General features: G+C 35.7%; 2 protein-coding genes across 3 annotated transcripts in view; one reads left to right on the forward strand and one right to left on the reverse strand.

Annotated features, from left to right (window-relative positions):
* Window positions 1–3187: 3187 nt before the first annotated feature.
* LOC136817265 (cerberus-like) lies at window positions 3188–3586 on the reverse strand. The gene has a single exon (XM_067073597.1). It carries the CDS (start codon window positions 3584–3586, stop codon window positions 3188–3190), a length of 399 nt encoding a protein of 132 aa, XP_066929698.1.
* A 14759-nt stretch (window positions 3587–18345) lies between these two features.
* The window catches only part of LOC136817200 (rab3 GTPase-activating protein catalytic subunit-like), a 32984-nt gene continuing 24376 nt past the window's right edge, over window positions 18346–26953 (forward strand). For both annotated transcript variants that reach the window (XM_067073539.1, XM_067073540.1), the window contains exons 1-9: window positions 18346–18400; window positions 23351–23406; window positions 23636–23693; window positions 24031–24063; window positions 24201–24321; window positions 25103–25187; window positions 25424–25537; window positions 25747–25912; window positions 26235–26395. In XM_067073539.1, the coding sequence (XP_066929640.1) occupies window positions 18380–18400; window positions 23351–23406; window positions 23636–23693; window positions 24031–24063; window positions 24201–24321; window positions 25103–25187; window positions 25424–25537; window positions 25747–25912; window positions 26235–26395 (815 nt within the window). In that variant the 5' untranslated portion in view covers window positions 18346–18379. The remainder of the gene's footprint in view (window positions 18401–23350; window positions 23407–23635; window positions 23694–24030; window positions 24064–24200; window positions 24322–25102; window positions 25188–25423; window positions 25538–25746; window positions 25913–26234; window positions 26396–26953) is intronic.

The raw sequence follows: 26953 nt of genomic DNA on the forward strand, positions 1-26953 counted from the left end.
CGGTCGTCTGTTCTTACCACAACCTATTCATCGCAAATAAAGTATCATCGAAAAAACTTACATACTTACGTCTATCTTTTATTGTCTCTTTGAAGCGAGCTTCGTTGCCGCCTGTATTTCAAAATTGGTATGAAAAATCCGACAATATTCCGTCATAATTTAATTTCTTTGAATTATTTAGGTAAAAGGATTGATTAGAGCTTGAACATTACTCCTAATGAACAAAAGATTATTTTCGAATTTTTTCACAAGTTTGCAATATATTTTATCAACTCTAAAATGCAGAATTTCAACTACTTGTATACTTTCGAATCCCTTTTTTCACTCCAATAATTTTTTGTATGACTTGAATAAAATAGCTTGCTAAAGTTGAGAGCCTGTTTCATAAGAATATCGAAATTAGAATGTGACACTCTCTAAAATTATTGGACACTTTTAAGTCAAAACTTAGAAATATTAGTCGCAGTTTTGACAAGCTGACGATGATTTTGCCTCTGTTATCTTTTTTATGATATAGATAAACGACTTGAGAAGAGTAGAACAACAGAGACTTCTGTCGAAGTTTTGGCGTTGTTAGCAAGGTATTCCCAAGTGGTATATCATCAAAATCTATCGTTTCATTTTATGCTTTTAACGAGGCGGCAATGAAGCTAGTAGCCTTTTCTAAAAAAAGACAAAGGAGATGGATGTCCAGTCGTTTATATGTTTATGGTTATCCAGACAATACAACACATGCTTAGTGCAAGAAACTGCTGGTAGCTACCCTGAGTATCAGAGGTTAAGTTTTCAAAGAAAATAGTAACCTCTGAAGACAAATAATAGAAATTTTATCGCGCATGTGTCAATCTAATCACTGTAGAAAAAATCAAAGATGAAGAGCAAATATTACCATATTAATGTCTAGCAGACTGTATCAGTATGCAGTTTACTATTTACGAATTCCCCAGAAACCTCCAAGCGTAGTTGAAATGAGTTTATTTCGAAAGAAATCTTTTACATGATCCCCAAATGTATAACAGTAATTACTAAACTTTTAATTATGGAAATGTCACTTTAATTGAATCGAAATAATAGACAGACTTTATGTTATGATTCTCTATCACTGACTCTTTTTACAAAGCATTGATGACTTTTTGTAAGTTGTGTTTTCAACGACGGGAATAAAAATATCGACTATGACGCTCATCCAAGATCTTGGATGGTCGTCATGGTTACTTTTGTCTTTGCTGATTGCGCGATGAATAGAATCTCGATTCGTCGGCACAGCGTAAATATATGATTTTGAGCTGTGCTTTTCACGGTAGCTGGTAGCCCTTTTTGTAGGGATTTTTAAAATATTGAATTCAGTAGTGTAGCGATCGTACATAATATATTTAGTGGCTCATACCTGCAATTTGATTTATACGTACAAAAATCGCACTATTCTTGATATGTATTATTCAAGATTACGTCATTTTTCATATCGGAGTCAAATTTCGGTGTTTTCGGGTGTTGCCGATGTGGGGGGAATGGACGTAATCTTAATTTATGCATATCAAGAATAGTCAGCATTCTATCCAGAAAGATAGCAAACGCGATAGCAAACTTCTATTTTTATAAATTGCACCAAAGTATTATTATGCAATTCACACTCAAGAAGGTTGCCTATTTGAAAATTGCATGATGTAAGGGTTAGGGTTGTTGAAGAAAATGTGTGGAAAAACGAAATTGATAGGATACTCGAGCAGATGACCAAAACTCATCCATAAATTAACCGGGATGAAAGATTTCAAAAGGGAACTTTTTAGTATGAGGTAGCCTCTCTGAATTGAAAACTATGGGATGTGTAGTTTGTTTTGATTAGCCCCTTTCGAAGACAAAAAGGCCTTATGTAACCCCATTTTGATTTTGGTCAAAAAAGACCTTGACTTTGATAAGTGTTCCTGGTATAACTTACTGGACACATCATCATGAATTATGGAAAAGAGATTGAATTGACGAAATTGCAGTCCACACTGCCGTTTTTTAAGCTAGAAACAACAGAATTTTTACCACCACTGGAAGTCCACCTTGAGGCAGGTGGTGTGGAATTAATGTCCGAGCAATTCTGATATTTTCAGTATAAAGTTCATTTCTCCGTAAAAGAATCTGCCAAGCTTGGTGGATCACTTTGATCTTTTTCTTCCAGGTTTGGGATGAGCTCAAACGAGTTTGATATATTAGTAGGGGGAAACGCCTTATGACCCGTAACATCATTCATGGGACTCAACTGCATGTGATTGGTTCGAAAGTATAGATAGAATTTTGAAACTTTTTTGGGAAGTTTTTATGGCCAAAAAACTGACGTTGTAGGCAAAACTCCTAACCCCCAAAATGGGATTAGATCATTGTAGAATATGATGAGAGCATAAAATCGCAATTCGGGAATAGTGTTTTGTTTTTTTCCTCTAGGTATATAATAAAACATATATTCAATAGGTTTTCGTTGGTTATTGAAATTATTTACCCTCGGTGATTTATATTAATAACCGAACTTTTACCTATTTGAATATCTGCTTGATATCTTTATGTCAGATAAAAACCGAAGAGGGAAAAGTAATTACGTAAGGCTTGAAATCTATATTTTATATCACAAATAAATATTTATAATAAATACAGGTACTTTGTATACAATGTTTAAAGAACACAAAAATTATTAACATCACATAAAAATATATAATTCTCTTTTTTAATAAAATGATCATTTTGTTAGATATGGAATGGTACGACGAATGGCTCTGCATTTTGACGGCCAGCAGAATCCGTAAAATCTCTGACCACTTCTAATTCTCTTTGAAATTTGTGCAATGTTCATTCAAAACAGAGAATTCACCTCGAGCGATGTCAACATTTTCTTTCTGCCAAGACTTTAGTACTCTTAAGAAAGATTATCTGCGTTAATTTCATGTTTTCGTCAAATTCTTTGAACATCAGAAATATTTTGAATCTTTACTGCTTGAATACAGTCCACATACAATCTTAAGTTCCATGGGAGGATCAAGTCGATAGTAAAATTGATAAATTGTGACTTGGACAACCCAATTGAAGGAAATTGTGAAAAAAGACATGTGATTCAATATCATGATTTCGTGATTGCTTTTTCCACAAACAGTGTTTCACTGTCTCGTTCAATACATCAACTTTCATTTCATTCTCTTTTTTAAGTTGTTCATTTCCAGAAATGTCCTTTAATGTTTGGACATTTATTGCAGGAGCATTCCTTCACAATCTCAATAGCACGAGGTACTCGAACCATTTTTTCAACACCATCCACCATCTTTTTACATTTTAAGAAGATAACTTTCTTGAAATGTTCATTAGGGACGCATATGCGACAAGTGTTTTGACTGTTCCCACTGTCGAACATGATCGAATGACAAAGTCCCCGGCAATAATTGTTTCGAACATACATCTTTTCACATCCTTTCTCATGAACGGGCATGTTAAAAGGAATGGTTTTACAATTATCTTGGAATGGCTTGTCCTCATTTAACGGTGCACTTATGACCAACATGATACAACTGAGAAGGAGAAGAAAAATTTCCCCTGATTTTGATCTGTTTTCCATCTTTGTTTAAAATTTATTTGTTTCTTTTCTTGCTAGAAAAGAAGATAGAAAATATGAAATGGTAGAATATTCAACAATTTCTAGAAGTATTTTTGCCAGCTTTAATGCGTCCTCCAGAAATCAGTATCATTCTTAATAAATGTAATTTTTTTCTTGTTGTCTCCAAATAGAATTTTAATTTCAAATAGACACACTCTACTTTTACTTTTACTTCCTCGGTAGTCTGCTTATGTTTAAGATTAACTTTTAGGTGTGTCCGCATTTACTGGGCCGAAGACATAACAACACTCTCCTACTCTAGATCTTTCAACCAAATATAGGCTGAAATAAAATTTCAAACATTCTAAAAAACCATGAATAAGAATAAAAACATATACGGACTTTGCACGAAGGAAAACAACAATAATGCCAAATACATCCTCGAGGCACATACCAAGTAGCCTTTTCTGCTCTTACGGTTGGCCGATCGACATACTAAAAAGCTACACTAAAATTTGTCCCAGGTGCAAGAGTTATTCAAACTCTTGGCAAGTACCGAGTCAACAATTATAGTTTTAAGCGGGGAGCAATGTACAAATCGACTTTCGCATCACCCATGCAACGAGAGTAATGATATCCAATAGCGAAAACACATCAGCCATTTGAGACAGTGTTGTAAAGTAACTTCTGTTTTTCTTTTGCTCTCAATATAATGGTCGAACCTTGTTCTAAAGGCGCGTAAAGTAGACTGCAGGAAGAATCCATTAGTGCCATGGCTTAAATACTGCAAAGTGTACATGATTAATGAAGAGAATTTCCTAATATAACTAACTTTTCTTTATTTTCCTGTGGTTAAAGTGTTTAGTGATACTTGTATACCATTAACGTAAATTAATTGCTTTTTACGATCATTTGAAACATATCTAATGTTAATTATAAAACAAATAGTTTTAGCCAGCCCCCTTTTTAGTTGGTTACGTTGGAAGTGAATCCCTAAACACTTGATAGTCGTCAATCAATTAAATGAACGTGATATCGAGAATGAGACGTCAGTTGTTCAAACTAAATGGTAGTCGGTTATTACTTTAACGTCATGCCGTGATTAAAGCCGTACTTACGACAGACGCCATGATTAGATCGATGATGAGAAAAACTTTAATCAAAGTTTGAACAGACCTGAACAAACTAATACATAATTCACCCCTGTATCACAGACCCGGCTGGTCCACGAAAATCGACCAAAAACATTTGCCATCCGTCTTAATCATAAAGAGACTTCACAAATTCTCGTCTTCTCCGTCAACGGTGTGAATGACACCAAAATTTCGAAGATATAACAAAATCCAAATACAGTTGACGCTCTCTAAGTCGATTTCCATATGTATTTTCATCGAATAAGGGATCGTATTAAATAGGAGAGCATCGTTTATGAGAGTTTCTTGTTGACGGTGACTTTCAATAATATCGAATAATGAAGCGTATCGAATAGTAGAACTTTGAATTAGAATGCTTCAACTTTAAATCAAAGATAGAGCCATTTTCCAGCAATTGAACTCAGATTTACTTGACTATAGAATAGATATCGCGTTCTCGTCTTGATGTGCCTTTTGTCCAGCTCACTCTGTTGTTCTAGACTGAATCCTCTCCATAACTAATCGATAAAGGATCGACCATACAAAATACGATTTAAAAATAACCAACTACGCGTGCCATCCAAGAGATTAAACTACGATTTAACATTCATATCACCAAATTTGATCTATGGAAATAAAAATTCCAATCCTCCCATTTTCATCTTACAAAACATAAATATTTCAACAATGTCAAAGATGGTGGGAAAAACAATGTGATTGAAAACTAGTGGAGTCAAAGCAAATGATTTATTACATCGCGTTCTGATTGATTGTGCGTTTTTAACGATACACAGACAATTCAAACTTTTGGTAAGTGACTCCGCCTCTTACAGACTGCTATAATTATAGCCTTGAAAAAAAACGACAATTCAATCACTTCGAAAAATATTTTTAATTGCTGAAAAAAAGCCAAAATGTTATTAAATTAAATATCGATAGTTTAGATCACTCCCCTTTGGGATTTCACGCGAAAAAATCTAAATCGAGTTATGAAAGTTTACATGTTAGTAAAATTTTCTGCTACTGTTGCAATCCAATGTTATCATTCATAGGCGTAGCGAGATACCCTGCGAAATTTATGGATGAGAGCGGTTTTTACGACACTGTAATTATTGTCTTTGTTTTATCAAAAGATAATAAGTATGTCATAAACGTCTGCACTCCCTCATAAATTTTGCTGGGTATCTCGCTACGCCTATGCTGGACTTTAAAACTTGATTGAGAGAACAACTTGATAAAGAAGTTGACAGGGCACCACCTCCATTGGCTACCATGTTCTCGCCATATAGGGCATATAGTTGGTTCAGTAACTCGTTTTGTACTGACCTCTATCCAATGACAAACGTCAGCTAATAACAAGTTTTTAACCACGATGTAGGTGTCAAAAACCTACCTAATGTGACAAAAAAGAGGCGGGGAAGGGTTTAATTATCGATAATTAAAAGTGTTGGCCAGTTTCCAAGTAAAATGATAATATGACAATTAGTTATTTATATGCTATCTATAAAAATGAACATGTCATTGTGATATTCTCGAAAAATGTGAGAGTGAAAATATTCTTAAGAGACGCTAGTCTGAAAATTCTTCAATCAATTTTTCATAATAATATAGTATTCAGTGTAGCTCAAATTTGCAAGTCAGTCGGAACTAGACGGTGGATGATCCTACTTTTCTTCCCGTTGGTATCTGAGCATAGTGAACACTTGTAGTCCGCTTACACCCCTGTCTCAGTGACCAAATGAGATGAATAGTATTTGGAAAATGATTGTTGAAGAACAATTTCATCTTTGGTAAACAATAGGCTCCCACTTCTTTCAATCTACTTTTCATCTTTTTCCAGGTTCAATTTTTCCTTAGGTTTACATAATCGTCCAGACGTCCCTTTCAGGAGCCTGAAAACTTTCGCATAAGAAACTGCTACTTTCGTAATGATCATGTACATTAAAAAACATCTAAGAATATAACAACACTATTATTAGAAAAACGTTCATTTTGTCCAAGCTAAGCTCTTAATGCAAGGCTATTGCATCACCAGGGAAGCGATACCGCTCACAAGGGGGGGGGGATAAAATGAACGACAAGTTACCAAAAAGTAAACTTCACCTGACAACATCACCTTTATGACTATATGTATCAGATAGTTTCAGCTCATCAACAGTTCCATAATTACAGTGTAAAGGCCAAAAGGTCAAACCAATGCACTGTCATTTATCATCAATTTGAAGAGAAACTCGATAAATCCACAACATCGTAATAAATCTTTCATTGCTGGCAATTTTTACCCACAACTCACCCACCAAAAATTGGTGAATTAAAAATTGCTTTACTTACAAAAATAACTCATCGACAACAACTGGAGATTAGGAGACAGCTTCAGGCTTTTGATGGCCTGGATGAGATGACAGAGTTCTGTGCTTGACTTGACTTTAACTTTACCTTGATTAAACCGCTCAAAATCCCAAATAACTACTTCTGGAGATTAAGATATGCACCGTCGTTAATTTTGAAGTCATTCCCCATCAGGAGAAATTTTCCTCATTTCAAAACCCATCAAATATATCATGGACATTTTATGCCATATTTTTATTTAGTTTTTTTTATTTATAAGTAATGACACGAACATAGAATACAAACACTAAAAGGTTCCAGCCCTTCCGCAAAAAAAACCGCTAGATTATACCGCCAGGAGAGAGGAACCTTATAAAAAGAAAAACGAGAAAACAAACAATAGAAAGGTAAGGAAAAATTAAACAAAAAACAAACTAATTGAGCATTGTGAACAATCAAAACAACGGACCCTCGAATCGATCGGTATCTTGGATAAATTTTACGGTTATACTTAATATATCACGATTTAAGTTTTTACTAAAATTCGAATCCCCAAAGAGAAGTATTTTGGAAAATCTTCTTGGGTTTAATGGTAGCAAGCATATGTCAAGTTGAAAAAGGCTGTCAAACATTACATGTCTATCATCGGAGAAATCAGAACAATGCATCAGAAAATGCTTTGTAGTTTCGATACAGTTATTTCGACGGTTACAAAAAGGATCAACTGTTTCTGCAAAATTGTGTTTGAATTTATGTTCCCGAAGATGACTGAAGTCGGCGCTTAAACGGTTAAGCTAGAACCACACCTCTATTGTTATCAAGTCTGAAAACCGAAATGGCATTGGGTTTTAAGAATCTGACTATCGCGGTTTTGAAAAGAGAGATTGAAGGCAGATTTCGTATGTCCTTGTCCAGGTTATTCCACTCACTAATACAAAAAGGAACAAAGGAAGCACGATATCGTTCGGTTCAACAAAAGGGTGGCACAAAAGGAGTTCTAATCCACCGTCTTCCACCAGCATCCTCATCTTCATCTCCATCAACCTCCTCCCCCTGTCATCACGCAAAAAATAGCGAAAAATAGCCCAAATCACGCATCACGCCTCAAACGTTTGCCCTATCACGCATCACGCCAAAATCTTGATCACGCCATCACGCCAAAAAAAATCTCTAATCACGCCATCACGCAAGAAGAAATTCCCAATCACGCCATCACGCAAACCGCTGGGGGGCCTCCTTATAGAAGAGAATGCCTTATCGGGGAAAACTTCGTCGGGGAAAAGTGACGAAATTTTGGCCAAATGACGAATATTTTTCCCCGACGAAAATTTTCCCCGGCCTTAATGCTTTTACCAACTACCAGCAAGTGACGAATATTTTTCCCCAACGAAAATTTTCCCGCCGACGAAAATTTTCCCCGACGAAGTTTTCCCCGATAAGGTAAGTCTGCGGCTAAGTCGCCTGTCCTCTAGACTTTCAACACCTAGCTCAAGATAAATTTTTTCTCTAGATGTCCCTCTGAAATATCCAGTAATGCCATATTGTCATTTATGCACCAGATTAACGAAAGCGTGGTATAAACACCATCAAAGACCATTCAGTACTTAGTTTGTGGTCGAGATAAACGACCTCATCAGTGACTGTAACATCAAAATTAAAGCAAAAATACCATGAGTTTTGCGGCTGCAGATGCCGTAATTTCTAAATAAAAGTCTCATTTTGTTTGTTGGTAAAAGAACATTGTAGACACCTTCGACGTATGTACTCTCTTGAAATCTTGAACTGCGCCATTATGGTTTCGAAAAAAAACGTTTCATAAACATTGCGGTAAACAAATTCCTAAATTTTCCACAATCTTATTGCAAAATTGCGTAACCATTTTTTAAATTCTCTTAAAATACATCCTCCGGGACGTCTGGTACTCTGTACGGATCTCACAAATAACGTAGAACTGTGGAATGAATTTGAAATTTCCGCAGATATTGATTTGTGTACAGATAAGACGAAGGGTAACGTAAGCATTTGTGCCTAAATAAAAAGGGAGTTGCAGAAACAAATTCCTCCTTACCAGTAGAAATGCACCACACAGACAATTTCGACAATTTAACCCCACTAAATTTCGCGACAAAACAATAACAAACTTTTCAGACAAATCAAGAGCCCTTGAAAATATGGTTACAGTAAGATAAGCCCATTCTTGTAATATATTTTGATATTGCATTTCTTCTCATTTCTCTTTCGTGACTTTTACTTAAATTTGTTTATCAAAATACGCATGCTGTATTCACGGCTTCAAGGAAAGAAAAGACTCAGACGAACTCTAGACTCTAAAACAAAATGAAAACGAATAGGAACGGAAAGTTAACAATTATATGATTTTTTATATTCCGTTGCCCTTTCTAAACGTGAAAGTTGAAGATTATGAGATTGATCACCTAAAGAGATTCCATTGAAAAATGACTATTCTGTTATCTTTGTTCTTTATACATCAAAACACAAGAAAAATTTTGACAATTATTCGTCAACGTCACATCTATCAAAATCAAGAATACTTTTTTCCACTGGGAATAAGATAAATATCGAAAAATATCGAAGAATTTCAGTGAGGATTTCTGGAGATGAAAGGTTGTCATTATATACTTCTGAACCGAATTGGGCTTTTCCAAAAAGATCCATCCCTCTGTGGCTGGAAATAATTCCAAGCAATTTCAGGTCTAAACCTCTCTGGATTTCTGAATTTCAGTAGGATTTAAAAAGCTAACCCCATGGAATTCCAATTATCTCCCTATGGAAAACCACCACATATCAAGCTTTACCCCCTTGGAACGGAAGTGGACCTCCTCAACAGGGGGTATACGGTTTTTTTCTGGAAAAGCCAATTCGTTTTTGTAGTGTTGATAAGAAGGTTGACTACAAAACATCACGTTCTTGTTGCAATCATGCTAAAATTTTCAGGAAGTCTTTAAAGTAATAATACTGAAATGAAAGAGGATATTTAAAAGCACTTACAGGTCGTATTAAGGTCGTGGTGTGGTCCCGTTAGATTTTAATTATTTCCCAATACAAAATTTAATCGGATTATCGAATGACGTGGGATTACTTGCCACTCATCACTCCATTAAAAGTCATTGCAAGATAACCGTTAATTAACAGGATTTTTGGTAAGGAAGTTGTCTAGCAAACAATGTCTAGATATTATGTCTAATTAATGAAGCCTTTCCTTTGGTAATGAGACCTTCGTTTAGGTTGCTCACTGGTAAAGACAAGCCATGTTTTTCTCCAAGGTTTATTTTGCGTATCACCTCTTGAAACCTTAAGTAAAAACCCTACAAAACCCTCACAGCACACTGCTCGATGATTATATGTCAAAACCTATAAATCATCATTAAAATAAAAGAAAGTGAGAACCTGCCGTTTTGTGCATATCTCACACTTGGATGCCAGAGAAAGAAGTAAATCTATCAACCGAGCTTGAAAAATTTACCACTCAAAATCAAAAAAGCCGCCTCCTTTTCTCAACCGTCCTGGAAGAAATTGTAAATGACCAAAATGAACCTAAATCACTCTAGACAATGAGCAATGCCCTTAAATAAAGAATTTAGGTAACGGATATGAAATGTACTTCATCCAAGATTAAAGTTGAACTGTTTTTAAACATGATTAGACCGTAATGAGAATTTTATCAAATTGTTAAAAGACCTTCAAATTCCATCTCAGTCTGAGTCATTCTACACAAATTCATGTAGAATCGCGCGTTAAACATCGAGCACGATTTTTCAGACAATTTCTACATAAGTGACCTTTTTGACAAGTTATGTCATGATTATTTAATAATCATACCACGAGTTCAGGAAACTGTTAAAACTGGTTGTCAAAGATGCTACAAAGTAACTTGATTTATGAATCTTCCGCTGTTCTCGAATGCATCTAACTACACTGGTTAAATTCATATTTTACAAAAGTCAGCATTCATTCCAAAAACTCTGCCGGATCTCTACGTCACCTACCCTGAGTATCAGAGGTTGAGTTTTTAAAGAACACCCGAAGACCAAGTAAATAAATTTTATCGTGCATTTGTCAGTCTAATCACTGTAGAAATAGTCAAAGATGAAGAGCAAGATCTTGGATTGTCGTCATGGTTACTTTTCTCTGCGTTGATTGCCCGCTCAATAGAATCTGGATTGGTCGGCACAGGTCGATATATGATTTCGGCCAATGCTTGTCTAGGTATACGTCACCATTCATAGAGGTCTAGAGACTTAAATAATTTTATCGGTCCTTAGCCTGCTACCGCCCAATTTTGCATTTGGGCGGTAGGTAGCGTAAATAATTCCCAAAATAGATTACTCAAAACTTCTTTTAAAATTGGCTCAACTGGTTTCATCAATCATAGTCAAGATTAATTGAAAATTGCAATATCTTATAACTTGGTTTTTAGTTAAATTAAAGCTAGGCCCAAAACATTATTAGAGTTTCTGTTTTATAACCAACAGCCCTTTATTAGATTAATAGTGCCTAATTTTCCTCATATGACGTTGGTTGACCCAGGCGAAGGAACTTTCACTTGTTAAGCGAATCCCAGTAACAGCCATAAAACGAACTCGAGCCTCCTAGACAGAACTTAAAACGATAATTTAACCCTCTGCAAATCCAAAAATAACACCAATAAGGGCCAGTTACGCAAGAGATGAATATTTGGTTTTGAATCACTGTTTGTCTTTAGAAATAGCAATTTATCTGTGCTGACTCACTTCAAACATTGTCATATTGATATATTGCTACACACCGAAAGTGGTCTACCCCTCCTTTTAATTTCCAACGCAATGAAGTCTACAAAAATAAGTTGATGTCCAGGAAGATGATTAAATAAGGCGTTCCTAGCTCATCACAACGTCAACATTTTCCCAAACAACAATATCACCTCCAGTTACCCTTTAACCTCTAATTATAAAGCTTCCCACAATCAATTTATGGTCAAATATGAAAAACGAATGCTAGAACTCGACGACAAAAGAAAGCTCTATTTTCAGGAACCCTCCAAAATACAGTTCGTAGTCTTTCATATAAATTGTCGTCAAGAGCACCAAGTGATGGTTCCAATTTATATTGAAAATCATGATCTTTTATGATGAAGATTTTTTATTTTTCGAACATTGATTTTCTGCGATATGAAAATACTTATTTTCTTTAAAAAGTCAGGTTTCAATATTCATGGTTTTTACACTCGTCAAGCTAAAAGTAAAAATTCTTTGTGTTTATTACGCAAAATTGGGTGATATTCCTCAATTACTTCAAAAAAGTCTGTCCTATCATTAAGGTTAAGTTGAAAAATTGGCTGGAAAACAAATCTTTCAGTTATTCCAACCCCCTTTTATTCGAAGTAAATTCTTGTCCTTCCTTAAAGCTTCGAATAACTTGGAGTCTACTGTAAGAAACTCGCTTTTGGTAACTCTTTGCAGACAAAGAGTTTTGGCGTCAATCTTTCCTGGCAACAACAAAGGCAACAAAAGCCAAAAACAGCTAAGTTTATAAACTGCTAGCTTTTAGAATCTTCCATAAAAAAACCTTAAAACCACTGTTGAACCATGTTCACCTAACTACAAGCTACAAATTACCAAACACATTCATGCATCATAAAAATCAGAATTCAAATTGAAACTAAATGAACAATAAGTGGAACATTTTGTTTGTTGACCGATCAACTGAATGAAACTTGATCCGGGATGTTTTGTTCGCAAAAAGCAAGTATTTGAGGTGAGAGGACTTCTCAAGGAGAAAGGAGGGAGTCTTTTTATCTTCTCCTCCTCCTTAAAGTTGGCGTCTTCAAAATGTTTTCAAGATCTCTTTTTGTGAGAGTTCACTTTGATTGACGCAATGTTACTTTTCTTCTGATAAACACTACACTCCATATTCAGCTTTTTTTAACCTTCAAGTAAGACCATCAGATCCTCCCCAATGACCTCCTCCGCTGACCACAAAAGAAAAACACAACCGATTTTTTGAGGACTTTTGAAGCTCTTCAAAATTCAAGTTGGCCCGATCTCTCACTTTTTAAGTCCTTTACATACGAATCCGCCCTCTTTCCGCTTTCTGTCTTCTTGTCATCGAGAATGTTATTATCCTCAGTTTGCCAGACTTGTTACAGAAAAGCGCGGGAAAAAATGACGTAAGAAATTGTTAGTTCTTTGAGAGATGCGTGTTGTGGGCGTTTTAAAAAGCTCTACATACCAAAACATATAATCTAAACTTGAATGAGCCTGCTAGTTTTATTTTCTCATGATAATATGTAGCACACGTTGTTTTGAGCATTGAGAAAAATCATTCAGTTACTTTGTTACAAAGTCTTTATACCGCTAAATATTATCCACAGGTCCGGACGCCTAATTCGGTCTTACTAATATACATTTGTGCATTAGTTCTACGAATTGGTCAAAATATATTGGACATTTTGGCTGTATATTTGTTTTTGAAATTTCCAGTTCGGATGAGAGCGACCATTTTAAGCCTTTCCATTTATTTCTTTGGGTTTTCAATTTAGGAAGGGTTTATTTGCTTCCAGTCTTTTTTCCAAGGCTTGCTGGCTGATTTTTTAACTTTTAGATTCTGAGATTCTAATGTCTAATGTTACAGACTTAAAGCTTTACTTTTTAATCCTTAAGAAGCCCTGAAAATTACTCTCAATTTTAAAAATTTGAAGGATAATTCCCCTTTTTTTTTAATATTATGGCCTTTACTATAAGTCAACACCGGCCGCTTTTACCCAGCTAATCTTCCGTTGCGCAAGTTTGAGAAAAAAAGTCAAAATCTGGGCGTTAAATATAGTACTTTGGAATGTAAACTGTTGAAATTTATTAAAAATGAATGTTTTTCGTTCATTGATTTTCTTTCATTCAATTGACTTGCGAGTTAAAGAACTCTTTCCCATTGTTTTCGCTTTTGAAAAACTTATAATCTCACTTCGCATAAAAAATTGATTACTGCAATGACTTAGAAAGATACAATAAATAAACGAATCCTATATGAAATAGGCTCATAAAACGGCGTAAAAAAGACCGATAACCAAATTTAAATATGTTTGCAAACTTTTGAATGAGCTTTCCCCTCCCAACGACTGCTTTGCGTAAACCCCCCCCCAAAAGCCACCCAGGATGGCTAGATGTTGTGCTTTGAATGAAAAGTGTGCTGATGGTAGGAAATACAATAGAATTTCAGCGCTCGACCAATCAGAAGCTTCGCGGGTTTTCGAAAGAAAAAAGCAGCAATATTTTTTGCGATATTCACTTTTTTTTTGCTTGGAAGAGCTTTAGTATCAACAACTCCACCATTGACCATATTTTTGTTGAGCTTGTCATGATGGAGGCAGATAGAAAAGACAATTGAGACTGTCAGCTTTATGCTGGAAAAACTAGTATATTCGATAGTAAAAACGTTATGCGTAGCTAATCTACCATTATGGAAAATGACATAATAACGTAAATCAAGTAGATGATGTTGAAATAAAGATCAACGAAATCAGGATCTTTTATTGCAACGCCGACACGCTAACACCCGAGAAGAAGCGACAACTGGTGCTTGATGTAGAGAAACATCATCCCCACATCATTGCGATATGTGAGGTGAAACCAAAGCACGGTGGACTGCGAGAGCTACACGAACACGAGCTTAAACATTATAAATGTGTCAGTCATACGAACATGACCACTGGCATCGGTCGCGGGATAATTATTCTTGCTCATCCATCGATCAAACATTTGGTCACCGATGTCAACCAATCAATGAACCAAGTCATTTTCAATGAAGTATCCACAATCGAAATTCGTCTATCCGGAAACGATCTCCTGGTCTTCTCCTGTATCTATCGCTCCCCTACGAACAATGACACGTCAGCTGAAAATAACAACAAGTTGAATCATCTAATCAAAGATATCGCATCAAACAACAAATACTCTCATAAATGCTTTGTCGGGGACTTTAACTTCCCAACAATCAATTGGAAAAATTGGACGACGCCACATCTCGAGGAAAGTAACGAAGAAAAATTTCTTGATGCCCTTCGTGACTCCTTTCTCCACCAAAGTGTAGAAGAACCAACCAGATGCCGTGGGACTGACGACCCATCTTTAGTCGATCTCATTCTAACAGGTGAAGCTAACCAAGCTCTATGTTTAGAGTATCTCAGTCCTTTGTGCTTAAGCGATCATAGTTGCTTGACCTTCACTATCAAATGTGATGCTGTATTGAAACCTAAATCAGAAAGATACAAGTACGAGGACGCAGACTTTGAAGCAATGAAACAAGATCTCAACTCTGATGATTGGTACAAGCAACTCCCGGAGATGGCTAATTCTAAGTCAACCGAAGAGCTTTGGCAGCTTTTCCGAAAGAAGATTTTGGATATACGAAACCGTTTTGTACCCATAAAGATCATCGGTGGTCAAAACTGGAAGAAGAAAGGTAAAATACCTATTGGAGTTCAACTTCGGAAAGAAATAGCAGAGAAGAGACGCCTCCATCGGAAATGGATGAAATCATCGCCCGAAGAAAAAGAATACAATCGAGCAAAATACACCCCTGTAAGAAACAGAGTGAGCAAATTGATGAGACAAGCTCACAGGAACTACAAACAAAGAATTTGTGATAACGCAAAGACCAAACCGAAGATCTTCTGGTCACATGTGCGTAACAAGATGAAATCTTCTAGTACAGTTTCATCACTACTTGAATCACCAAATGTCAAAACCTCGTTAAAGTATGAAGATCACGAAAAAGCTAATATACTTCAACGACAGTTCTGCAGTGTATTCACAAAAGAAGCAGTTGGTGAGCTTCCTGCATTTGAAAAGAGAACTGATTCATCCTTTGGAGATATTCATATCTCTGAGGAGATGGTACAGAATCAATTGAAAGAGCTCAACCATAATAAGTCATTCGGTCCAGACGAAATACACCCTAGGATACTAGCGGAATTATCTGACTATCTGTCTCTACTCTTGGCTGTAATCATGAACAAAACTTTATTTAAAGGCTCATTACCACAAGATTGGAAGGTGGCACATGCCACACCTATCTACAAAAACAAGGGACCTCAGAATTTGGCAGTCGATTATCGACCTGTTAGTTTGACATCGGTAGTGTGCAAATTAATGGAATCAATACTGAGGAAACACATCATGAAGCACCTTTCTGATCATAATCTTTTATCGAACAAACAATATGGCTTCATTAACAACCGTTCAACCGTGACACAGCTTTTGTACTATCTGGATAAATGTTATGAGAGCATCTCTAAAGGAAACGTTGTTGATAGTGTCTACTTCGATTTTGCGAAGGCTTTCGACACTGTACCCCACCGTCGACTATGCAAGAAACTATCAGCATATGGCATCAACGGTTCAATCTTAAAATGGATAACGTCATTTCTAACAGGTCGAACTCAATCAGTAAAAGTGAACCAGTCCTTCTCGACTACAGACCCTGTAGTGAGTGGTATTCCACAGGGTAGTGTACTGGGACCAATACTGTTCGTGCTATACATCAATTATCTTCCTGAAAAGGTCATCTCATTAATCCTACTGTTTGCTGATGATACCAAAATCTTCAAAGAAGTCAATTGCATCGAAGACTCTGTTTCCCTTCAGAATGATATAGACACACTTTGTAGAATGGTCGAAAGACTGGCTATTACTATTCCATCCTGAAAAGTGTCACGTTCTGACGCTAGGAAAGTTTGGAAACATCAAACATGCTCATCCATATTCCCTAGATGGACGCCAATTGGAACACGTCTTTGAAGAAAAAGATCTTGGAATCCTCATTGACTCAGAACTTACATTTGAAGAACACATTGCAAAACAAGTCAAAAAAGCAAACGCGATACTTGGCATAATCAATCGAGGATTTGTAAATATGAGTACAAGTACATTTAAAACATTGTATTGTGCGTTTGTTCGCCCGCATCTGGAGTACGCTCAGTCAGTATGGTCTCCGTTTCTACGTAAACACGTAAATCTGATTGAAGGAGTACAAAGACGGGCAACAAAACTTGTTCAAAAATGTCGTAATATGTCTTATGAAGAACGATTGCGTGAATTAGATCTTCCTACGCTCGAGTTTAGAAGACACTTTTGTGACATGGTCCAACTTTACAAGCACATCAACTATTACGAAAAAGATACCATCTCAAACAAGATAGCCCGTCGAACGCGACCAAACAGAAGGCACAACTTTGAGATGATTCCAAACTTTGGAAGCGATGGACTCCGTGGTGCCGGTGGTGTACAAACGAATTCCTTCTTTTATCGAACTATACCAACCTGGAATAAATTGCCAAAAGATGTCGCTGAGGTAAAGACAGTCAAAGTTTTCAAAGAAAGACTCAACACTGCATGGAGTAAACACCCGAAAAGATTCAACACAAGACAATTGTAAAATACGTATAATCACGATCAGTTCCAGAGGCCCTCGTGCGCCTAGAACTTTGTTACATTATAATAATAATAATAATAATAATAAAATACGGAACAAAAAGAAAATAACACAAATAATAGCTCATAGCTAAAAACATAATAAAATATCAACAACTTTTGCTACAAATCTTTAGAAATCCATCGAGAAATCCGACGAAAAAAGCGTTCATCGGACCAAAATGAAGCCAGCGTCAGTTTCGCAGCGTCAGCGTCAGCGTCAGCGTCAACGCGAATCAGATTCAAATCGAAAGTGGTTATAAAAAGTGTTCTAGCCAACTTGGATCGAACGGTATGGCTCCCATTTATAGATATGATGCAACCTACACCTATTAGTGACCTTTTACAAAAAAAAAATGAAGTTCATAGCTCCTTCCAATTTTTCAGTTAGTCGAGGAACGTGTCCCTAACTGACTTTAACCAAAAAGTGAAAAAGTGGAATTCGGGCTTTCTGGCCAACTTGGATCGAACGGTATGGCTCCCATTTATAGATATGATGCAACCTACACCTATTAGTGAGCTTTTACAAAAAAAATGAAGTTCATAGCTCCTTCCAATTTTTCAGTTAGTCGAGGAACGTGTCCCTAACTGACTTTAACCAAAAAGTGAAAAAGTGGAATTCGGGCTTTCTGGTCAACTTGGATCGAACGGTATGGCTCCCATTTATAGATATGATGCAACCTACACCTATTAGTGACCTTTTACAAAAAAAATGAAGTTCATAGCTCCTTCCAATTTTTCAGTTAGTCGAGGAACGTGTCCCTAACTGACTTTAACCAAAAAGTGAAAAAGTCGAACAGTAGTAAGACTTGCTCCACAAAGCAGTCCATCGAAATATCTTAGAGTAAAATTAAAAGTGAAAGTGTTTTGTCACAGCGGCAAAATCAAAAATGGCGGACATCGAAGAAGAGGTTTGTTGATTTTTGTCTCTTTATTTTTGATATTTTACATTTAAGATGCCAAAAGAATCATGAATTTTTGTGAAGGTATTATTCATGATATAAGGAGTTTGCACTGCATCATATTTTGATTGGATATAATTATAGTTTAGCTCTGAAAAGCATCTCTAGCTAGTATAAAAGCTATTAAAAAGAAAAATTAAATTTAGAGCATCTTTATTTTAAATATCCAACAACATATTTGCATTGAAAAAATCTGCTGTAGCGTAGCCATATAATTTGTACCATTATGACCCTGCCTTTACCTAAAAAGTTCAGGAAGCACTGAACTTTTTACGATCTGACATTCCAGTCCCCAAACACTGAATCAGATAGATGTTTTGGTATGGCGAACGCGACAGTCTTTTGAATAACTACACCCTTCTTTAGAGACAGGAATAATACTAAAGTTTGAATCACTGATTGAAAAAGGATTATTCATCTGTGACCAATAGACCTTTTTTCAAAGAGGACGTCCTGTTGAATAATTATGTAGTCCAGCCATAAAAACAATGATAGAGCCATGCATACTTACTTGTTATACTTGTGTAGTTGTTTGAGCATCCTGATTTAGGTAAGGTTCTTGGTGAACCACGCCTCTGTGTGATCAATCTGTCGCGAGAAAAAGAATCTCAGCAGATATTTTTCATGTCAATTATTGAATTAGAATTAGCTCTCCTGCACCCAGTATATCCCATGGATCTGGGGTTCATCTGGGATAGACTTAAGGTGTGTGTCCAGGGCTCTTTTGAATTTATCGATAGAAATGTTTTTGAGGTTTCTGATGCTCTTTGGCATAGCATTAAAAAGTTTTGCACCTTGCACTGCAAGTGTGCTGTCTCTAAATTTTGACGTTTTGTTCTTTGGAATTGACAGTGTACACATCCGGCCCAGCCGGGGGTTTTCAGTGGTTTTGATACCATTTACAGTAGGTACAATCTTTTCCATTACCTTCCAGACATTATTCTGTAGCGTTCTCTTCGCCTTTGAAGTGAGTAAATTTTTGTCTGTTTTAGACACTCCCAATAATTGTTTGGGGTGCCATTTATCTTTCGTAAGAAGGAATTTTGAATATCTTCAAGTCTCTGAATAGAACGGAGCAATATTCTAATATTGGTATCACCAATGATTTTTATAGTAGGATCATACAATTTAAAGATCGTGAAGAAAAAGTTCTCAGGATCCAAGATGTTAAATTTTTAGTCTTTTCAATTACTGCAGTAATCTCATGGTTGATTGAAATTCTATTGACATTTTTGCTTACGTTAATTTGTAATTTCCCGCGAACTTGTAATTTCACTCCTAGCTTTTGTAATTTCCCTCCTAGATTTTGTAATTTCCCGCAAAAGTGAAATTTCCATTGTTTGGAAACTCATCACTTTTTTCGAAGTTCTTACTAACTTCAAAGGGTTAAGTAAATGGAATACTATCCTATTAAAACTTGATTTGCGTTTCTATGACTTTTTTGAGACCTCTTTTTAAAGTTTCAGATTGATTTCCAGTGTTGAATTGACGTCTTTCAGAATTGTTAGAATTTCAATCCAAACCATGAGATTAACCAGGAATCCCATGCTTGTTTTTCGTGAAATTCTGGATCAATTACCCTCGGTCAAATTTTGAAATGTTTTAAATTTCCCTCGTTGCACTCAGGAAATTTCAAAAAATTTCAAAATTGACCTTGGGAAATTTATCCCAAATTTCCCTCGCAACCATGAGATTACTAGTACTAATTTGCTTCTGAAATGTGCAATTACTGTCCATCAGGATTCCAAGGTCTTTCACAACATCTTTGTTTTCAATCTCAACACCAGGCGGTGATGTATAGCTTGTTTGAGTCTTGATCTCATGGTTCTTTCCATAGCGCAAGAGTTCAAATTTTATATCATTCAGCTTCATATTGTTGTCATCCGTCCATTTATATATTCTATCAAGATCTTTTTGAAGTAGGACAGCATCTTCTAGAGTTTTGACTTCCTTTGTGGCGCGAGTGTCATCAGCGAAGGATTTGAGAAAGCTGTGCACCACTTCCTTGTCAATATCCCCAATCAATATGAGGAAAATCAAAGGTCCCAAAACACTACCTTGAGGGACACCTGAAATGACCTGTTGTGATTCAGAAGTGACACCATTCACTAGCAATGATTGTTTTCTCTCTGTTAGGAAGGACTTTAGCTACTGTAATAATTTTCCATCTATTCCTAGTTTCTTTATTTTTCGTAGGACAATTGAATGGTCTACTTTGTCAAAAGCCTTTGAAAAATCTAGGTACACAACATCCGCATTAGCATCTTCGTCCAATATATTTAGTATCAGGTCATATTGTTCCAAAAGCTGACTCAAACATGAACGCCCGCTTCTGAATCCATGTTGACTGGGATACTGTATCATGCATATTGTAATAATTATGCATGGTTTTATCATTGTTTTTCTGCTGGACTACATAATTATTCAACAGGGTGGCCTCTTTGAAAAAAGGTCTATACAGCCAAGAAAAACAGTTTCAACCTTTCTATCAATTTCAGCTAATAAAAAGGGTGTCGGAATTAGAGAAGGGACATTAGACCAACTTACGGTAATTACTCCACATACATTTACTTTCCCTCAGCCAATAAGAACATGATAAATTATCTTGTTTTTAGGTAACTTTTTTTTTCTATTTCTATTTGGTTGAGTCACAGAAGGCTTCAAAACCCATTTTCGCAACTATAGACACTTTCAATTAGCACCTCGTCAGCACCTTGAACTGACTACCCGATTCCCCTCACATGGCATGGGTTGACCCGGCCTACAAAGGCTTATAACAGCTAAATACCTATAGTGCTGGTCGACAAAGATAAACAAACATCTGTAAACTGTAAAACTGACTGTAAAAAATTGTACGAGAAGATAGCTTTTCTTTATCAAAAGAATCTGATCTACGGAAAAAATATTTTGTCCGTGCGTTAAAAAGATATGATCAATTATGTACAAAAATTGTCTGTTTTCTCCTTGAATCTTGAATTCTGTTTCTTGAGTATACTGCAATTGCTGTACATGAAAAATTTAATAGTGACGTTTATTCCGCAATTGCAGTAAGAAATTACTACCGCAATTGAGGGATTTCCCTGACTGGCTGTGAGTGGGAATTGAACCTCAGTTGCCTGTGCAGCAAGCAAGGTCAATGACCACCACAGCGCCTGTGGAGAGGACCCTGCTGACGCACCGGACTTAACCAACACCAGACACGCGGAAGTCCGGTGTAAAATGAGAATTGTCGGATGTCCAGTGTCAGAGAATAATATTTTTTCCACCGGACTATCAAAACATCCGACATGACCAGTCTGGTGCGTCCGGTGTTTCTTAATAAGGATACTTTTTGCCACCGGACAAGTACACCAGACAGTCCGGTACGTTTGCAGGGTCCTGTGGAGTAATTAGTTGTTCAAAAGATTTTTGCGTTCGCCAAAACAACTATGCCGTGAAGTTGGGTAACTTGCATCAGTGGAGAGAAACTTGCATAGCCATCAAATGACTGACCAAACAAAGCTGCAAAATTTCAAAACAAATGAACTACGCAGCGCTCTACTCTACCATTTTAGAATCTCATATTTGCTGTGCGAGTAATTTTGGCAAGTTACTCGCCGACAAAATTGCAAGTAAATAAAGCAACGTGGTTGGATAATAAAAAATCATTCGAGATCATAAATTTTAAGATGACGGGAATTCAGACGTTTTTCCATGGCTGCTTGACGTGTAACCTCGAATTTGATAATGATATTATAATTAAACACAGTTATGCATGACATCACTTATGATTAGGAGATATACATTTTAAATCACAGGTTTGTTTTGATTTAACTTTGTATTTTAATGACCAGGCCAGGTCATTCATTTGAAGGCTATGCAAGTTTCCCTCCACTGATGCAAGTTACCCGACTCCACATATAAAAAAAAGATAAGAAAAAATTAGAATGTGGTTGCAAAAAAAGGCTTTTTTCGCGCATTTGTTTGCGTAAAAATTAAACAGTGCACAAATTAGTAATCACTCTAAAGAAGTCCCCTAATTATCTCTAAGAAAGGAGTCCTCTATTTATGTTATATATGTAAACTGATATAATGTTAGGTTAGAAACACTTTTGTTTTGAAAAGCCAAAACAATCGGCCTGATGTTTACCAGTTGGTCTACACCCTTCTTTAGAGATAGAAATGATATGAAGGTCAGAATGACTGATAGAGTCATTTCCTCTCTGATTGCTAAGCAAAGGAAAATACTTTCAATCAGCGATTCCAACCTTTCTATTATCTCCAAAGAATTAATTTTTGGCACCCGGAAAAAACTCTAAACAATCTGGTGTGTCAGCACAATGATGTCATTCTAACAATTTTATTTATCCAATGTAATCGAATCCATGAAAAATGAGACTCTTGGTATTGGAGGGGTTCAATGGTCGTTTGACTGTGTTGTCAGCTTAAAAGTTAAACTATGTCCCATTATTCTGAATTAGTACCGGGTGCCTCAGAAAAAACTTTGGACGTTTGGCGAGCCACTGAGGCTGAACAAAGTCTCGTTTAGACTCAAAACCACTTTTATTAGAAAGAGGACATGCTAACTTAAATTTTGCGGTATAACTTTTTAAGTTTGGTCAAGTAGTTGTCAAGTTATAAAATGGTAAAAATGGTTTTAAGTTCAAAAAAGACTTTGCTTGGCCTCAGTGGCTCGCCAAACGTCCAAAGATTTTTCTGAGGCACCCGGTATGTCAGTCATTAAGTACAACATTACTTTGAATAAATTTTCAGCTTAAAGGCTAAATTCATTATTATGCTAGGCTGAAAGAAGGGGAATTTTGAAAATATTTATTTCAACCTTGATTCCTGATAATCAATGTATATACATGATGAAATTTTAGAATGCTGATTGCCTCATATGTCATAATGTTATTTTAGGACGGTTCAGAAGTTTTTGAAATAGATGATTTCACAGTTGCATCTGAGTGGGAGCGGTAAGTCCAAACCATCTAACTAGATATGATTACCTAGAAAGTTTAATACTATAAATATAGTGATAGAGTGACTATGGTTTGTATTAACCGAGAAAACTTTCGATTTAGATCCCCTTATGTCTGCACCAATTTTAATTTGTTACATTTTATAAGTACATTGTCAGCACCATATTTCATTCTATGTTTTTCTAAAGATAAATTTCATAAAGAATTTTCAATTTATACAAAGGTTTATAAAGCGAATCGAAGAAGTCATTGGACCAAATGGATGGAATCTCGATTCAAAGGTTTGTAAATATAATCAAATTAGGCTTTTATGAAATGAGTGTTTGACTTTTGCTTTCTTTTCTATAAAAGATTTTGTTTGATAACAGTGACAAGACTTTTATAGTCTTCATTGAATGGTTTTATTGATGATTGAAAAAGTGATAACTTATCATGAAATGCACTTTAAAACCAATAGAACTCATTTATATCAAGGGAAAAGCATGCACTTTATGACTTGACTGTTATTTCCCAAGTTTAACAATAATGCTGTTTTCACCAATTACTGCTGTTAAGACATTACAAATAATAGAAAGAATTGAAAAACTTTTGGTTTATGTTTTAAAATTTGAAATTTAGGACGATGTGGCTGATACGAAACGTCCTGCAACAGTAAGTAATGCATCTTTAATGCATTTTTATCTGATTTGTTTACAAAGAAACCAGCATAAATCTAATGAGCTCTAAGTCAATACTTACAATTGGTAACATATTGATACTCAAAAGTTACTGAATAATTTTGTGTTCAGGAATGGATATCGAACTCACAGCAATTGAAATTCCATGGTGTGGATTTCGTTATTGTTCACCACAAAAAAGCCATGGCCAAAGATAACAACCAAAAGAACCTTGTCAAACATCAACAAAAAGGTACTTCAGTTTTTAGCTTATATTTAATTTCAATGTTTATACAATTTTAAAGCAAGATTCTTAAAGCCACTACCAGAAGAAACAATTTTAGAACTAACGTTACCCTAGGTGCAAAGCCAAAAATTTGGCAAGATTTGCTAAAACAGCACAAGAATGAAATATATTTGAGTTAGAGCACAAGATCTCTGATATTAAGTTCCTAAAACATTTGAATAAGCTGTATTTACCGTAAATATCCATAACTATCCAAAAGTTCCCTCAACAATCAAATCAATCCGTCCGGTTAAATCTCAAAATGATGATGATCACCCAATCAGTGGCATAGAAAAAGATCCGATTGTCGAAGGAACTTTTGGATTTCACTTCGCTACCTTTATTCAAAAGGGGCCTAAGTCCATTTTGGTTGTTTTGAGAAAATTGCGATTAAAGTTTTTCCTTTATTCTGAAACCATTTTTGATGGTAAAGCTTTGAAGCAAATGTTTTCTGAAAGCCATAGCTATTATTGTTTTTCAATAAAAAATAATTAAACATCACTTTTATCAGAGCTTCAGTATCAGTATGAAGTTTTGAGCCTTTTAACTTTAAAAACTACTTGTTATGTACATCAAAAGAGAGCAAATGAGCCAGAGATTGAGAAAAACTAAAGATCTCAAATTTCATAAAAATGGACATAGGCCCCTTTTGAACTGGGGGGTACCTGGACTTAGGCCCCTTTTGAATTAAGGTAGTGACTTCTTCCCAGGCAAGTGGAATTATAATTTTCATTCTTTTTTTTTACAGAAAACGAAGAATTACCGAAAGCCATATTAGAAAGTGTTGAATTTGAAATGGATTTTTGTCCAAGGAGCTATCCTTTATCAAGATGGTACTTTTTTTTTCATTTAAGAAACGCTACTTTTAAAAAGCGTTGTTCCATACATATTCGTCCAAACTCGTTATTTTGCTTTTGGTTGAATTTAAATATCTTTTGTTTTGAATTAAACTGCGGGTATTTTTGGGAAGATTTTAAGTTATATAGTTTATTTTTGTTAATTTTCTTCTATCAAAGCATGAAAATATAAGTTCCTATGTAATATTGAGATAAATTTTTAATTTTTTTAGGTATGGGTTGAAGGAATTTGTGATTCTTTCATCTTTGAACGACACCACAGATACAGAATCCAAAATCAATGTTCTTCTCAGCTCAATCAGTATCGCTTTGTCCAATTGCAAATGGTATGAGCTTGATGTAAAAATTAAAATAAATTCCTTGATATTCACGAGGGTAAACATGTGGATAGAAAAATTCCCCGGTGAAAAACCGTCGTTTGTTTAAAAAGACAAGAGATCCATTTTCGACTTCTCATTCGAAAGTTAATGAATTTATGAACATTTTCTACGGATAGTCGATCATTAATTACATGTTTTTTTAATTTCTTCTTCAGTCAAATTCCGATGTTCATCCAAGTGGGAAACATTGATCGTCGACTATATTTCGGTGCCTGCTTGGGAAATGGTTACCGAACGTCATATGAGATGATCCATCTGAAATACACACCACATCAATGCAACCATGTTCAAGGAATGATCAATGTTTTCCAAGAAAAACTGGTTAGTACAATTTTCAAATTGATCCATCTGATTGCAGTTTTCATTTCATGAGACTTTGCGGGAGCTAAGAATACTATCAAAAGTACCGACTTGTATTATATCACAATTAATTAATCAAATGTTTATTAAATTTCGATCAAAAGCCAATGAAATACAGACATGCTTAGAAAGTGCCGTGTTAAACTCATGGGATGGTAATATAAAGAGAATGAGGACATCCATGATTTTTCAAAAGTTTTAGAGAGTAGCAAAACTCTATAGAGCACTTTGAACCTTCAAGGGCTATAAAAAAAGCAATGAATCTTTCCATTCTATTCCGCAGGGAGTACCGTTATCATCAAATGTCACAATCAGCATTCGATTCGCTTTCTCGATACGCGATTGGTCAGAAGACAAGTCATGTGACCTGGTGGACGAAAACGTGGATGGAGACGAACCGATCTTCGATCGAATGCCGTTCGGTGCTCTGGAAGATCCTGTCAGGTATGTATTGTGTAAACATAAGAAGATTTATTGTCGACCATCCGATATTATTATTATTATTATTTGATGTATATTTTCGTAATGATAATCGATAATGCACTATGTATAAAAGTTTTCCTTCTATTTATAATAGATAAGGTACGCTTTTTAAAAAATATGTATATATAATAATTTTTCTTAATGAGGTCAGAGCAAGCAAAAAAAAAAGAAAAACTATGCGAAATAAAAGCTTCAAATCACCCCTGCTTGCCGAAGAATTTTTCTTTCCTCGTAGGGTAGAAAAATTTGTCGCTTTTCAGGATGTTCTGGAAACGGAAGAAATTTCGGATTGTATGACCTAGGACATGATTACAGTATCGACCTTTTCGCTGCGAAGTATTTGTTTCATGCTAGATACATTTAACTCGTCACTGGTTTTCGTGATTTCGGCAAAACTTTTCTTTGAATGTGTTTTCGTTTTGTTATCTATAGGTTTCGCATTCATTGTCTCTTCGATTTTAGTTGTCAGTTTAGTTTCCAGCGCGAAAAATTGAGCTTGAATTGTATCGGCAACATGGT

Source organism: Clytia hemisphaerica, unplaced genomic scaffold (genome assembly GCF_902728285.1).
Source record: "Clytia hemisphaerica strain Z4C2 unplaced genomic scaffold, Clytia hemisphaerica genome assembly, whole genome shotgun sequence".
Classification (NCBI taxonomy): Eukaryota; Metazoa; Cnidaria; class Hydrozoa; order Leptothecata; family Clytiidae; genus Clytia; species Clytia hemisphaerica.

Excerpts from the sequence above, each read along its gene's own strand:
- LOC136817265 (XM_067073597.1), bottom strand. The coding sequence starts at position 3,586 with ATGGAAAACAGATCAAAATCAGGGGAAATTTTTCTTCTCCTTCTCAGT.